This window comes from Chroicocephalus ridibundus, chromosome 8 (genome assembly GCF_963924245.1).
Source record: "Chroicocephalus ridibundus chromosome 8, bChrRid1.1, whole genome shotgun sequence".
Taxonomy (NCBI): domain Eukaryota; kingdom Metazoa; phylum Chordata; class Aves; order Charadriiformes; family Laridae; genus Chroicocephalus; species Chroicocephalus ridibundus.
The window spans coordinates 56,096,530-56,112,020 of NC_086291.1; the positions used below are offsets into that span (position 1 = coordinate 56,096,530).

A 15,491-nucleotide genomic window follows, 5' to 3' on the forward strand; every position below is an offset into this window, starting at 1 on the left:
TACACCATGCTCTCAGCATAATAAAGGAGTGTGCATTTTGAGATCATCTATATTTCCAGTGGATGTCATGGATAACGGAAAAATTAGCAAAAGAATTGAGTAGATTTTGCACTTAAATGGTTAGTTCTTAAGCAACAGAGTCTAAGAATGATCTTTATTTATACCGTGTGATGACTGTTGGATGTCTGTATGAAACGTTGCTGGTTTTCACTCTGTGTTTCATGGACATAAAGGAACATCACGCTGACATCTAGGAGAGTACATCTGATGGAATTATACTTTTTCCCAAAATACACGGCCTGATCACTCCAACACAAAATAGAGGAATAATGATGAGAAACGTACTGTCTTCTCTCTTGTGGCTAAGGAGGATGAGTAGATTCTGAATGCTTCCAGTGCAGGGAAGCAGGCAGCAGTAACTGAGACCTTTCTGCAAGGTATTTGTAAACGATAGAGCAGGAGAATTTCCTAACGGCTTGAAGAGGCAAATTCAACTCGCGTGTCCCATGTCCTACGCAGATGCAGCAGAGGGGTGTCTGGGTGACTGGTGCGATGAACCTGCATGCTGCAAGGAAGAATCCAAGGTATACGAGGGAAGGAATGTAGGAGGGAAATAAACGTCAGGACAAGGCACATAGTCCTTGGGTTTTTAAGCATTGCCTTTTACAGCTGCCTGTAACCTCGCTACTAAAGAATTGAAGGGACAGATTCACAGCCCTCGTAGCCCGGAGGTAATTTCAGTTTTAGCGCTGATGAAAATAGTGGTACCAACATCATCCAGCCCCGTGAGCTCTCGGGTTTGCTCATGTGTCCGTTACCATCGGATAGCAGCCTGCAGAAGGTGAATATTTGATGCAGAGACAGGATTTTACTGAAAGGGTTTGAAGTCTCAAGTGGAAAAGGCTGTGCTTTTAATGCTGGCTTTAGCCATACGTACAACTTGGATATTACAGATACACTTCTGTTTGATTCTAGTGTCGTGCTAAGTGATTTTCCGATTAATTTACATATTCTCTGAACCAGTGCCTGCTGTACCGTGCCTAGCAAGCTCAGTTTCTGCTGCTGATGAGACCTTTAACTTAACACGGAGGTGTTTTCTCTCCCTCTCTCTCTTCTTGTGTTTTTTTACAGTTGGGGCCATTAAAAATTGGCGGTCTGTTGCATTACATTAGATACCCAGACAGTGTAATTGTAGTATTCCCAATACTTAGATGAGAAATATTTCAGGTAGGATGGTGAATTAATTGCTGCAGGTATAGAAAATGTCCAATTTTAAGTGCTGTCCACAGTGAGTGCAATTTACCCATCCAGACTACACGAATTCTCTCGTCGTTTCATTGATTTGTAGGTGCAGTGTGGATAATTTCTTTGCTGTAGGTGAAATGAGACACCTGTCTCTGCGCGTTCGTGTGGGGGCAGGTTACAGAGCTCGCTGCACATTTCCTCAAGCCCAGGAATTAATTACGTCGTGTTTCGGTGGCTGCAATTCATACTTGAAGCTAACTCCACCATTCCACGACTGGTTTTGCTGCACGCGGTTTCAAGATGCGGTAGTAGCTGCCTTTCAAGTCCCAGAAACATGGTTTCCTGCCATTTAGCCTCTAACCTTATGTTTTTAGAGAGCTGTTGGATATTTTGAATGTGGAAATCCTTCTGCCTTTTAAGTAAGAGGTAGTAATGCTTAGGATATTTTTTGAAATATATCTTTTAGTATGGGAGGGAGCATTTTTTCCTTATTTTCTGTTTGCAAATACTTTTGTCCAAGGGATCAACGACCTTTTTCTCCCAAAGATGTATTTTTTTTTCTGTAGTCAGATAAGCCCTTCCATAACCTGAGATAGTTTTTTGTTTTGTCTGCATTCCTTCCTGGCCATGACCAGCCTCATGTTTTCTCAGTCTAGTGTTGAAATTTTATTCAAGTTGTAAATATTTATTTGCAAATCATGCCTTCAGGTCCACACTTGCCAAAAAGATTTTATCCTGTCATGAGACACTTGACTCTCTACCTGGTTTCTCCTTGCAGGCTCTGTTTTGGTTCTTTGCTTCACATTTAGTAATTCCTAGTTTTTATTTCTGCTTAGTGCCATTTTCCCCACTTACGCGTCTCATTGATCCCGACTGGTTTATGGTACAAATAAAATGCATCTCAGGAGGTTTGGGAGTTCGGATTTTCCTTTTTTTGGATGGACAAAGCCTGATGCAAAAAGTCCCTGCTGGCTTTTAGTTACACTTGTCATCCATTTATTATTTAGCCTGTCCCAACAGAAGTTTGTTAAAACAGATATATTTCTTTATATTTCATTGTCTCGGCTTAGGTATCCCGATGGCTTGAAGGGCACATTCAAGTTTGTTTTAGCAGCTGTGATGACTGTAAATGTTGGGATAGTTGTTTTTGTTGGGATTCGCAGTGAAATTGGTGGCTTTCACTGCAGTCCTTGACAGAGCATTATACCACGAAATTCACTGTACGAGACAGATTACAAAACCCCACTTCAACATGTTCCCCCCTCGGTATGCTCACAGATTAGCTCTCCATTTTTATGTTCCTTTTATTTCATAAAATTACCTGTGCTGAGTTGGATACTTTTCACTGTTGTGAATTTTTTACTGTATACGTTCTCTGTGTGTGCACACACACGCACACATTTATGTATATGTTCTGTGTTTATTTACTTACATTCCTCTGGGAGAGATGCAAAGGAATTTTTTGCCATAGGATTCTCATGTAATTCAATTGCTAAAATGCTGCCGCTTTCTTCTTTGCAGTTGGGATTCGAGAGCATCACGGAGTGGGGAACATCCCAGGGTAGTACAATATTTGTATTCTAAATATAGCGAATACCACAAATACCAGAGAAGCAAATGTCTGTATCCCAACATCAGATTGATCCCCCAGACAATTCAGTTCCCAGACTGAGGAAATTTGAAGTATTAATTTCTTGTAATTTCTTCTTGAAGAAGGCTTGATTCAGGATAATTTAACTATCCTCTATGTTCCCATGGTCCATGATACCTGGCTCTGAGAGCAGAGTTTACATGGGATACAATACTTTGCCCATTTGGCAAACTTTGCTTGCAGAAAATGAGTTGCAATATTGGGATATAAGTCATGACGAATCAAGGTTAGCCAGTTCCTAATGTTATGCCTCATTTTATTTATGCTATTTTGGCTTTCTTCTACCATCTTTTCACAGCTTTGAACCTGAGAAAAAGTTCTTTAACAAGTGCCTTTTTCCACTCGGACAAAATAAGTCAGCAGGACTTTGTGTTTCCGTAAAATGTAGGTTGCCTGGTGGCCAAGACATAAAGCGAACACGAAGCCTGCAATCCATCCGACATCTGTGCAGTGCAGCACTGGGCTATTTTCACGGCCAGTATGCACGGTGACTCTTTCTTTCATGCTCCTGTAAGAATGTACACCCAAAGCATCGTTCAATATCAGGTTTATGCCAGGATTAAAGAGGGCTGGAGCAGTCCAGGAGGCCATTCCAGCACCTCCTGCCAGCATAACGCTTTTATTTGAAACTTGAGCCGTGCTTTGCCTTTCGGTAGCCGTTCGTTTGGCTTCTTCCTGAAGGTGGGGATTTCTAAGAAGGACCCGGTTGACTCCAGCCAGCCCATCTGTGCACCCAAAAAAACGGAGCAAGGAAGAAGACACGAAGAGTGCTGGGGGGACCAAGCGAAGAGGCGAGCAGAGGGGAGGAAAGGCAGGGACTGGACTGGTGGGAGAGTGGGAAGAAAAAAACGGAAGAAAACAGGGAAAGCGAAGAAGGGGCAGCTGGAAGAGAGACACAAGAGTCCCATCCAACAAGACCTGTTACAATCCCTGGGGCATTCCTTTCTCCTAGCCTATGTGTCGCTTAAGCTGAGCCTATTAGGGCTTGCAGCATTTCTAAGTGGTCCTAAAACTGGCTTTGAGCTCTTTTCTGGGTGGATTTGGCAAATGCGAGTGATCTCGTTTCTCCCTGGGACTGTTTCAGGGAGGAGCACTGCAGCTTAGAATATTAACGAGTCTTCGTAGTTAGTGGGAACCACTGTCTTTAAGAAGATGAGCTTGTGCCTGACAGCTCAGGATCGGGGAGAAAGTGAACAAAGGAAAGGAGGGAGAGGAAGAAGCAGCGACTATTGAAATAAGATATTAATAGGTTAGAAAAAGCAGAATTAATAAAGACTTTTTAAAACATGCCATCAAGAACCCTGCCAGTGCAGAATTATTCATGTACATTTACTATTGTTTTTATCTGGCTCAAGCACTAAGATTTCTACTGCTTCCCTTGGGAAACTTTTCTGCGCGAGAATAATTCCTAAGTTGGGAAAACTTTTTTGATATTCATCTTAAATTAGATTTTCTTAATTTTCTCCTATTACTTTGAGTTATGTCAAGTTATGCCGTACTAAATTGCCTTCTCTTTCTGTCATATATCTGTAGATGATTATCACCGTCTACTTAAAACCCTTGCAACAATGCGTGCCAGCGGTGAGCGTGCCATACCTGTGATCCCAGCCTTGAGCTGACCTATACAGGCTGAGTTCATTTTGCTCCTTCCATACCAGCTCTCCCTAGGTGTTGTAGCAGTTTTTCAGGCTCTGTGTGGTTTGGGAGCACTTTTCTGGAGAGGAGGTCCCCAGGCAGAGTGTAGCACGCCGGGCGCCATCCCATCCGAGCCATGGAGATGGAGCCTCTAAACTTCATTCCTGGCTGATGTCTTCAAGTATACAGACCGAAATAGCCTTGGCTGTATTCCTCTTGCAGTGTGATGTTGCAAACCAGGTCTCACCTACTGTCTGTAAATCTCTTTCAACTGTGCAACTTTCCAGTCTTCCTCCGTTCGTCAAACATCTGTGCTTTGGGCTTTTTTCTCTCTTTTCATTTCTTAGCTGTATTTTCCAAACAGAAGCTCATTCTGTTATTTCCTACTCCCGTTTCTAATGTTTCTAGGTCCTTTCTTGTTATTTTCCTGTCCTGGCAAGCTTTCATAGTATCTCCCGGTCTGCGAATATCGTTACTGTCTGATTTGTTGCTGCTTCTAGAAGATCCATGAAAATATTGCGTAAGACCAGACTTGGCACGTGTCGCAGGGAGCACATTGCTTGTCACTCCTGCAGAAACCCCTGGAAAGGTAGAAGAGGTTATGGAGTTGTTCATATCCATGGCCTCAACAATTTGTATAAAGCGACTAGACCAAGCAAAAGAAGTATAAAAAGGACATCAGGAGTCAGAGGTGACATTATGTGTATGGGAGGGGCTGAGAGGGGAATATAAAGGAAGGTTGGAAGTAGGCATGTTCGCCCCCTGTTTCATGGGGAGGAAAGATGGTTAATACCAATGGAAATAAGGACATACTTTGGTTGGTTGTAAAATTTCTAGTGCTGGGTTGGTTTTAGCTTATATTCGAGCAGTGTTCTCTCAAAATCCCTTCCCCTCACTCTGGTTGTGAAAGCCTGTGCAGGGAAGCACACTCAAGTGAAGACAACGTGCCTGAAGGTGAGCCAGGCTTCTCCTTTCTGGAAGAGAAATTGGGATCCCGTTGTGCCAATTGGGATCCAGCATTGTGTGCTCTGGAAACGCAAAGGCAGCTTCTGCGCCTGCCTGGGCACCCTTAGGTGAAGCTCTGCTCTTGGGTGGCTCCTGCCACCCTGGGGGCAGTTGTTCGTGTCCCCTAGGAGAGATGGAAGGTTGGATGGAGCCATCCTGCAGGTTGAGTTGAGAACCATCAGCTGGTTCACCACGGGTTTCAGCGCGTGTGCTGGGAAACAGGGCTCCTAAACCTCAACCATTACATCTTCTGTAGGCTCTGGTTCCCCCTGACCTTTGTGGTACCATTCTGAGAGGTGGGATAGTCAAGGCACTGAAGCTGTGCATTAAGTGCAGTCCCACTGAGGTTCTAGGTACTACCACAATGCAAAAAATGATAATAGCACATTTAATTAATTCTTTCCACCTTGATTTTGCTTTTGCACTTGTCTTGACAGTGAATCTGTACCACTGCCCTGGCTTAGTTTAGCCAAGAACCAAGACATTTGCCTGTGGGAAGTGGTGGGCTCTTGCTCTCCGGGCCCGGCGGGATGCCTCAATTCTTACCTTCCCAGGTCTTGTCTGCCTCTCTAAATACTCGAAGCTGTGGTCAGGCAGCACTTATGGCTGCTGATTACTGCTTCTTAAAATTCATCTGTGTCCGCAAGTCATTTAAAAAGCATTTTCCACATCTGTCCCTGGGTGCCCCAGCCCATCAAACTAAACCACCAATCTGGTTTTCCACAGCTGTCAATTTTGCTGCTCTTGTTTCCACTCGATTGCAGGGAGGAAGGCGACAACTGCGCAGTGTCCAGTGTTCCGTCCTTTGTCTCGCAGCGAGCTGTCAGGGTCTGGCCTGGTTTGCGGAGCCTCCTCCGTTTGAAGTGACTTATTTTTTTTTCTTTCTGGCACTTCAAATGCTCTCGGGGGCCCCCGAGGTTGAGCACCAGGTTTGTCAGACAGAGGGGTCAGACAAGGGTTAGCGATGCTATCGCCGAGAGGAGAACTGTCATCACCGGACTCGGAAATTATGACGGGGGCGCGGAGGGGGAGCCCTCGGGACCTGATGCTGATCCCTCAGTACCCGGGAAGAGCGGCAGCTCCTGACGGTCCTGCAGCCGGTCTGGAGTGGGGTGGTCCCGGAGAGGGGTGCAGATGGCAGCTTCTGCCGATGCCAAAGTGGTGGTGGTGGTGGTGGTGCTGCTGGTGTTGGTGGAAGGATTCCCGTTGCTTTGGTTGGTGGCCGTTGGATCCATCCCCACCTGCCCCGTGCGTGTAGAAGAGGGACGGTGTTCAATTCTTCATTGCCATTGCACTTGAATACACCAGCCTTGCCCATTTCCATACTCAAAGCACTTCTGAATGCTTTCACTGCGGAGCGTAAAAAGTTTCTTCTCCCCTTCCTTTGTCTATTCCCACTTTCTGCCTCTGCTTCCAGCACTTAACCAGTGCCCACTTGGAATAGGAGGAATAAATGGCTCTTTCCACGGCAGACATGACATCTGCTTCTGTCTTTTCTGCCCAGCCTATAAGCAAGTGCCATCTTTATTCCCCCGTTCTCCCGAAGATGAGTGTATCATCTTTATGCCCTACTCCTGCCTTGTAGATTTGATGAGCAGGAGTCAGGCAGCCTCCGCCGTCCACCGGGAACGTGCCCTGGCAGAAACGCTGCGGGCTGCCGTAGGGCAGTGCGGAATCGACCCACAGCACCGAGGAAGACCCTGGGGTTCCCCTTTGGCCCCTGGCAAGGTTTTCTTCTCAAGTCGTTTGTGTCACTGCAAGAGTTAAGGATGAATTAATTGTTCTTGTATAGCTAAAATTGCACCATATTTTTTTTTTTTTGTACCTGAATCTCCTTCAGAAGTGCCTGCTGGAATGGCTACTCGCGGTTTCTGTCTGTGGTGATCAAACGCTGTGCAAGCAGAAGTTCTCTCAGTAATTTATCACACAATAAAATCTCACTAGAGTGGGAGTGACTGTGCTGGTGGCTGCACACGCACTGACGGGCTGTCTGCTCCAAAACACTTCAATCTTGTTAAAATAATAATGGGAATAGGTTGCTCAGCAGTAACAGTACACCCAACGCTATACAGAACGTAAACCAGGCTTACAGATAAACGCTCTCGATTGAAGAGGTCTTAACCTAAAAGGATGGGACCCGTGAGGGGGACATTTTAAGTTTTATCCTACTCTGTAATTGTAAATTCCCTTCTAGCAGGGCCTCATTGGTAACAAGATATATATTGAATTAGCTAAACAGTTAATTGATGAAGCTCTGGCTTTAAAATGAGCGCCTGTAAATAATGGGTACAATTCATCTGCGGTGTCCAGTAACACCAGTGAAGTCAGTGAAATTACACCAGGATTGAATTTGATTCCTTCTGTCTTTGCTTATCAGGAGTACAACTTGCCCAGACATTTTATGGGGAAACATTTGCCTTAGGCTGTTTATGCTGGCTGCGCTTGAGATTTGGAAGGGGAGGGAAAGCAAAGAGCAGCTGTAGGAAGAAATCACAAAAATACTTTGTGTAACGTTCTACCTCCTTTTCCTCTCTCTCCTCTGCTAACAGGGCAGCACGCTGAGGAAGCGGAAGATGTATGAAGAATTCCTGAGCAAGGTCTCCATTTTGGGTCAGTTGCCCTTTGGACTCGCGTGTTCATCCCTCGGTTCTGCATGTTGGCGGGATGAATTTTGGTCTTTGACGGCACGATGAAAGCGATGGCGGGCAAACAGGAGGTCTCATGGTTGCATCATTTCCAAAGGAGTGAAAGTGTAAAGGGCCCTTTTTAGGACTTGTTTTTCTCATTCTTTTAAATGCAGTGAACATTTTTTTGAAGGGCAAATCTTCCCTTAAATATAGGAGCAGGCAAGCACTGCCAGCCTTTTGGTAGCCACCCTTGCAGTAGAGATCACATGGATAGAGGAGAAAGCTGTGCAGAGAGGTGAACTTGTCATAAAGTCTAGTTACATCCTTCCAGGTGACGGGTGAGAATCTTTCTCCTGTGAGGATACTGTATTTATGTGCACTAAACAAACTAACCTCACAAATGAAAACGGACTCTTTTTTTTTTTTTTTTTCCCTTCTGTGTATTTTACAGCCCCCGTCTCACATTCTTAAAACATCTGTTTAGCTTCTTGTCCTTGGATTTTGTTTCCCTTTGATTAATGTGATAGCCACGAAATTTGGACATGTTCTTGATGGCCTTCAGTAGGAAGAACAACAAACCCGTAGTGCCTGACCAATCAATCACCGTTAGGAGAACAAAAGCTTCTAATAAGGAGGACAGTGTTAGACAGTACAATGAAATGTCGATGCTGTAGGAGAAACGTCGTGTTTCTGCTGGGGCTATTTTTGAAAAAAAACCCCACAAAACACAGTACAGGATCAATTTGCTGTATAAATACTTATATCTCTATTTAAACAATTTTCTTTTCTTGTTTGTGGTATTCCTCTACCATTTGAGCTTATTTACTTGAAATATGAGAGTCTTCGTGAAAATGTACTTGAACTTCGGAGAGGTGCTGTGCATGAAATTTTCAGTTACATTTGTATGCTTAAAGTAAGGCCAAGTATGTTGCTCACTTATTAATGAAGTTTTCATCATTTAAATGCCTTGTTTTATGCTTAATTTAAATCTTCCTAAATTAAAAGCACAAATTATACCAAATTACAAAGAGTATTTAAAGAAAAAAGGATCTCTGCACCTGCACTAATGAGGAGCAATTACAACAATGAGACATCTCAAAACAATTTGAGAGTGGAAAGGTTAGTCAAAGATGCGCTTCCTTAAACATGCGGTTTGCAATATAATTATATCCTAGCTTGTAGTACGGCTTTTCAATCTCAGTAAAAAAGGAGGTAGGACTTCAAGATTTGAGCCTTTTTTTAAGTATGGAGAAGCACCAGACAAAATAACGCATCATTTCAGGAGCATTGAGAATTTAGGTGAGGTGTGTAAGGACCTATTTCACATGGCTAAAAAGTAGATGACGGCTGGGAAAGAGAAAGGTAGTTTAGAAATCTCAACACGGCACTGAGAAGTCACCTTCACCTTGTGCCTTTCTGTGCTCAGAACTTGGTGATTTTGTGGTGGAAAAGCCTCTGCCGCCTTCTTACATATATTTTGTCAAGGGTTGGGTAGTGCCTGTAGCTAGCCATATAACTGTAAGAGCAATGACTTTTTTTTTTTAAATCTAAGGATTTTTTAAATTATCAGTAACTGCTTAGAGTGTATTGAACAAAATATGAGAAAACTAATTGTTTAAAATCGTTTTTCTGTAGTTTAACTAAATGTAAAGCCATGAATTGATACGTACAATTTAGAAATTGCAAAAAATTGCATAAAGTCTGGTTTATTCGATGCTTGACTTTACCTCTGCAACTAAAACTTTAGGAGTTCTATCATATACAATCTTCTGTATCTTGCAAGAACCATTAACCATTGTATTTGTAGTGTCCCTTAGACAAAAGAGAGACACTTCGTGACTACAGCTAGAATTAGCTTTGAATTTTTCATAAAGCCAACTGAGGAAGAAGTTTCAAGAGACTCTTTCTTTTCATTGTTAATTACTGAGTTCTCTTTTCTTAAAAAAAAATGAAAAAGCCTACTCTAGTCTGTATGAAAGAGTTTTATGCTTATTTTTAGTCAAACAGAGCACTTTTTGAATGTTGCATTGACAGTATGGGCTTGGTCTTTGATATTAGTGCTTCTGCGGCAAAAGCCCCAAATACGCCGGGAAAGTACATTAGTGATTATAGGTGGGGAAAATAATAGAAATAATCCTTTCCCAAACAGCAACAGAAAGTGGCATAAAACCAGAAAGACGTACGTGTGTCAGGCGACTCAGAACTTACCTTTGGTGCCTTGAGCACGTCCATCTGGTTTTGTTACCAGACGCAGTGTGTGCTTCTGAGCTCAGCCAAAGGCTTTTTAAGTTTTAAAGACCAACTCTTTCACCCTCACACAGCACTTCTAAGCAATATTTTGGACACAATGGGAAAACTAGAGTCTGAGAGAACGGCCCAGATCTAATCCTGATGTCGGGAGCCGTGTCTTGACTTACCGTAGTTCAATAATTCATAATAAGTAAGAACCAGCAGAGCTCTAGAACATGAGCCCAGAGAAGCTGTGGCTGCCCCGTCCCTGGAGGGGTTCAAGGCCAGGTTGGACGGGGCTTGGAGCAACCTGGGCTGGTGGGAGGTGTCCCTGCCCAGGGCAGGGGGTGGCACTGGGTGGGCTTTAAGGTCCCTTCCCACCCAAACCATTCTGGGATTCCTTGATTCTGTGATGCTTCAGCATTTCTTATCCAGCAGCCCATGGGTAAGCGGCTGAGAGCAGCTCTGATGGAGACAGCAGGACTTGCTCTGACACCTGGTGTGGGACGTGGTAGGAGAGGACCTGGGTGCTCCCGTGGCGCTGGTGTCCCCACACAGCTCCGAGGCTGCTCCTGTCCCAGTGCCAGGGAGTGCAGATCCGATCGCAGGCGGGAAGAACCCGAGCCAACTTTTCTTGTCCAACTTCTCAGATGACTATCTGGGTGATCACTAAAGCCTAAGACACAATGAATAAATACATTCGTGTTTCCCAACTGGAGTTTGTGCAAAGTGCCTGGATGAAAGAAATGTTTCTTTTGCAACAGAACCAGGCATAGCAGAGCTGCCACTTTAGATCCGAATCTTCAGGCAAAGTTAGAGTCTTTTTATAATAAAGCTTTATGATCTTCAATATTTCAGAGTCCCTGGACAAATGGGAGCGGCTGACAGTGGCTGACGCGCTGGAACCTGTCCAGTTTGAAGATGGAGAAAAAATTGTTGTGCAGGGAGAGCCCGGTGATGACTTCTTCATTATTACTGAGGTGAGACTGGCATCCTGATACACTCGGTCATTTCCTGGTACAGATCAAGATTTTGTATTAAAAGGCACTTGGGTGCAGTTTAATCTCTTTAGCATAAACTCCACTCAAACCACACGAATTACTCAAAATTCAAATGAATTCAGACATCAGTTCCATGGAAATGTCTTAAGTGGGACGATCCCTGATTTCCAGTAAATTGAAGACGCAGTGGAATTTTGAGGTGTGTCTGGTGTCTTGACTGTTTGAAGGTTTGTTTTCTACATGAGATTTTTTCTTGTTCCAAATTGCCGATACCTCACCCAGGCTGGCCAACTGCACACCGCATTGATCACTGTTGCCACAGGGACTTACAGGGAAAATCACAAACAAACATCTGTAAACTGGAGCGGCAGACCTGATCTGAAAACGGATAATTTGTTCTTTGTTTTGCCTTAAACTCAGCCCAAATGGCTGAGGCGTTTTCTTGTTTTCTCTCAGGCAGGCAGACAGAGCTGTCAGGCAGCTGAAAAGCTGACATCTTTTTGGGACATTCCACTTCCACCAGCTCACTTCTGCAAACAGATGCTGGCAGGGTTTTTTCTGCCTTCTGACATAAATATTTGGATCCTCGGTATCTCTTACAAATACCTAGGCGCTGTGATACAGCAAGCTATAGAAGGGTGTTAGAGAGACTCAGACTAGAGTAACAAGCCGGCATTAGGACGTAATTGTGTACGTATTGAAGCAGGAGCTTTTCAGTACCAGCTGTGAGTGTCTGTACACAAATCCATAGACCGGGAATGACAACAGCTGGCTGGTTGGTGGCAGTTCCAGCGCAAATCCCAAGCCAGACGTTCCATGACCAGCAACAGGGCAGCGGTGGCCCAGCAGCCAGGAGGGGATCCGGGTCCCTCACAGGGGGAGAAGGTGGGTCAGATGGGTGTGAGGAAGGTGGTGTTGCCCTGGGATCTGGCTGCGTGTACCCAGGGTACATCGCTGGCTCCGTCAGGCTGCCGGGACGTGGTGGGATTTAGGAGGAGGGAGACCCTGCCCCGCTCAGGTGATGGGGGGGTCGTGCAGCCCCACGGCAAATGGCCTAGGGGCCAACAGCTTTTCCTTTGCTTGCTCCTTACCTGGGATGATATGGTTAGGTGCCTCTGTCCAAGGCAGACAGAATTTGGTTCATAATCAATATCTGATGCTTAAAATGTCATTCTTTCTTTCCTCTTGAGTGTTGGATGCTGGTGCTGAAATCCACGCTTGATTTACAAACGTGGTTTCTCTTCTGATGCTCACAAAATTGTCGGCGCAAATAACAGCACCTGTATGTCACACGGCTGGACACTTAAGGAACCTTAAATATGTGAGGAGCAGTGCCCCTTCCAAACAAGAGTGTCAGAATAAAAGAGACTAACACTAGGTAGGGATTTTTTTTTCATTAACAAGATACTTAGGATATAAGAAAAAAATTTATTTCGAGTAGTGCTACAAAGTGTCCTGTTGTTCCTTGCAGCAGCAGGAGACAAGGAAAACCTCATTTTCTTAGCCATCGAATCCCATGTGGAAAATTGGCAGCTTGCTTAAGAATTACCAAGGGCCTTATATCCTCCACCCTCTTGGTGGAACAGCTGTTAAGACTTGAACGGGTAGAAAAGCATTAACACTGCACACTGCGTAATCATAAAGTATCTGCTCGCCTCACCCTTCCACTATAAATCTTACATCGTTTCGCACTTTGGAAATTACCTACAATTTTCTGCATTAAAGAGTGAATGTCCAGGATCAACTATTCCTTGTGCTGCAGTAGTATTTGTGCCCGCTCACACATACTTTAAGCTTAGTATTTTAAACCTGATTTCACAAGAGTTTACATTTTTGATGTTAAACTTTTCTGCAGGAGAGCTGATGCGAGCCGCCAGGAACACGGTACTCTACAAACTGGTTGAAAGTAGTTTTGTCTGTTTTGTTGTCAAATATGTTGAAAAGTCATTAGCTTCTTTCATATGGTTTTTGATGTGTGTGGCTTTATAATCCAAAACATCCAAAATGCAGCCAATTTGCTGGACTGCTATACATGCAGCAAGCACTTCATGTATCACCAGAAGGCGACCTCCTTTGGAGTGCTCTGTGTCCGGCACTACAAAGCTAAGCTCTGCCATGCAATTCTGGGGCAAGGTGCTCATTTATTATAAACCATGGTCACTCATGGCACGCCTTAGACAAAGCAGTTACCGATTTACAAAGCTTTGGTGCACCAGCATCACAAATGCTGGTTCCAGGTGGGATCTTGTGACTCCGATCGTAACAGCTTCTCTAAGACACCCAGGACTCACGCATGGATTTTAAATTGTTAGCACAGTTTTGTATGACCTTCATAAATCAGTCGCTCATTTCTGATGAGCCTGCATTGCTGCCTTCCTCTGCGACATCCCTTTGGGCTGCCGTCTCTTAAGGATCTTGGTCCTGCAGAAAGACCCAGCCTACGAGTGAATTGGCACCTTCAGGATCTGCAGGCTGACGTGCCACCACGAAACCCTTTGAAAGGGAGAGTTCCAGCTTCGGTGATGATCAGAACGGCAATTCCTGCTTTAAACCAGGAATATCATCCTGGTTAGTATGGACAAGAATACGTAGTCTCCCCCTTTTGTCAAGCAAGCACATTCTCCTCTTCTCCTTTTTTCTTAGTATAACCTTTTTTTTTGTGGCTTTCTGTCCACCTTCTGGTCTCCAGTGTTGCACAGATGGTGGAACCATAGAATCATGGACTTGCCTAGGTTGGAAGGGACCCTTCAGCTCGTCTACTCCGACCGCGGCAGCAGGGTGCAGGTTATTTGGGGTGCGGGCTGTACGCCTGGAAATGCTGCAGTGCCCCGTGGAGAGCAAGGCTCAGAGGGAGCTCAGCCAAATTATTAGAATGACAGAAAATGTGGACAGGGAAGAGACACAGCAAACCAGGGCTTTTTAAGTTCACTGCTCACAAAGCTGTTTATGGTTCGTTTTCTGTTAAAAAGTGTAATAAGAAAGTACTACCCTGAGATTCCAGGGCAGCTACGGTTTTTCTGCCATCCTCAGCCTTCACAGGCACCAGTAAGAAGTTCGCTCGCACAGTAGGCTTCACAGTGGGGTGGGTGCTTTTCCATTGAAATCTCAAGCAGCCTTCAACAAGATTTAGTTTTAATATCTGAGGGCTGTGATTTTTTTCCAGAGATAGAATTATTTTAATGTTTATACCATATTCCTTAATTTGAAGATAGGATCAGAAGCGAATGTCGGCTTACAAAAGCAAAGTAACCGCTTCTGTGAGACTGATTTACTGCGCTTGAAAGTGGTAATTAAAAAAAAAAAAAGGAAAAAAGAGGCAGCCCTGCAGTTTCTGTATTTTCAGATATTTCCAGGTCTTACTTTCCCACTCTGGTTTTCACACAACAAACTCGGGCTTTCCCAGACCAGACAGATGTGGAATGTATCTGCTGGATTCCAAGGTCACGGAATTATCCCATATGAGATTCCTGGCACGGAGGTGAAAAACTTTAAGCACCATGAAACAATTGTTGCCATAAAGAATTATATTTTGGCAAGCGTAAATCATAACAGATGTACAGTTTCTAACAAATAAATTTGCAGTTGTATTGTGCACTGCCACACTGTGTGCCCAGCAGTGGGGAGGATTTATTCCTCCGACTTCAGATAACGCAAATATTTTTAGCTAGCGTTTTAAAGTGGTAGCTTGCACAGGCGTGTCAGCTTTGCAGAGTTAAATATCCCAGCAAATGTGAAGTCCCTTTAAATGAAATGCCAGTTGAACGGGGGTGATTTTATTCCCGACTCGTGCTTTGCCACTGACTTCAGTTTGAACAGTAGTTCAAACTGGTGTAGTAGTGCTCTGGAACTGGAAAGAAATGAGGTTTTTGCTGTTGTCTAGGTTACTGAGGAAGGTAGTGACTATAGGATTAAAAATAGCGGTTATGATCGTGTACCGCTCTCCCAAGTTCAGCTGCGAAGTTGGCTGGTGGCACAGCACCTTGAAGAAAGTCCATAAGGCAGCTGCGGGACCCGGGTCCGTGAAGTGTCCTGCTGGGTTCCCCATCCCCTGTCCCCGCCATGTCACAGCATTTGGATCTGCTTGTCACGACCGAGCAC

General features: G+C 44.4%; 1 protein-coding gene across 2 annotated transcripts in view; it reads left to right on the top strand.

Annotated features, from left to right (window-relative positions):
- Nucleotides 1-15,491, top strand: part of PRKAR1B (protein kinase cAMP-dependent type I regulatory subunit beta) — a 100,383-nt gene that overhangs the window by 68,979 nt on the left and 15,913 nt on the right. For both annotated transcript variants that reach the window (XM_063343908.1, XM_063343909.1), the window contains exons 8-9: nucleotides 8,086-8,146; nucleotides 11,251-11,372. In XM_063343908.1, the coding sequence (XP_063199978.1) occupies nucleotides 8,086-8,146; nucleotides 11,251-11,372 (183 nt within the window). The remainder of the gene's footprint in view (nucleotides 1-8,085; nucleotides 8,147-11,250; nucleotides 11,373-15,491) is intronic.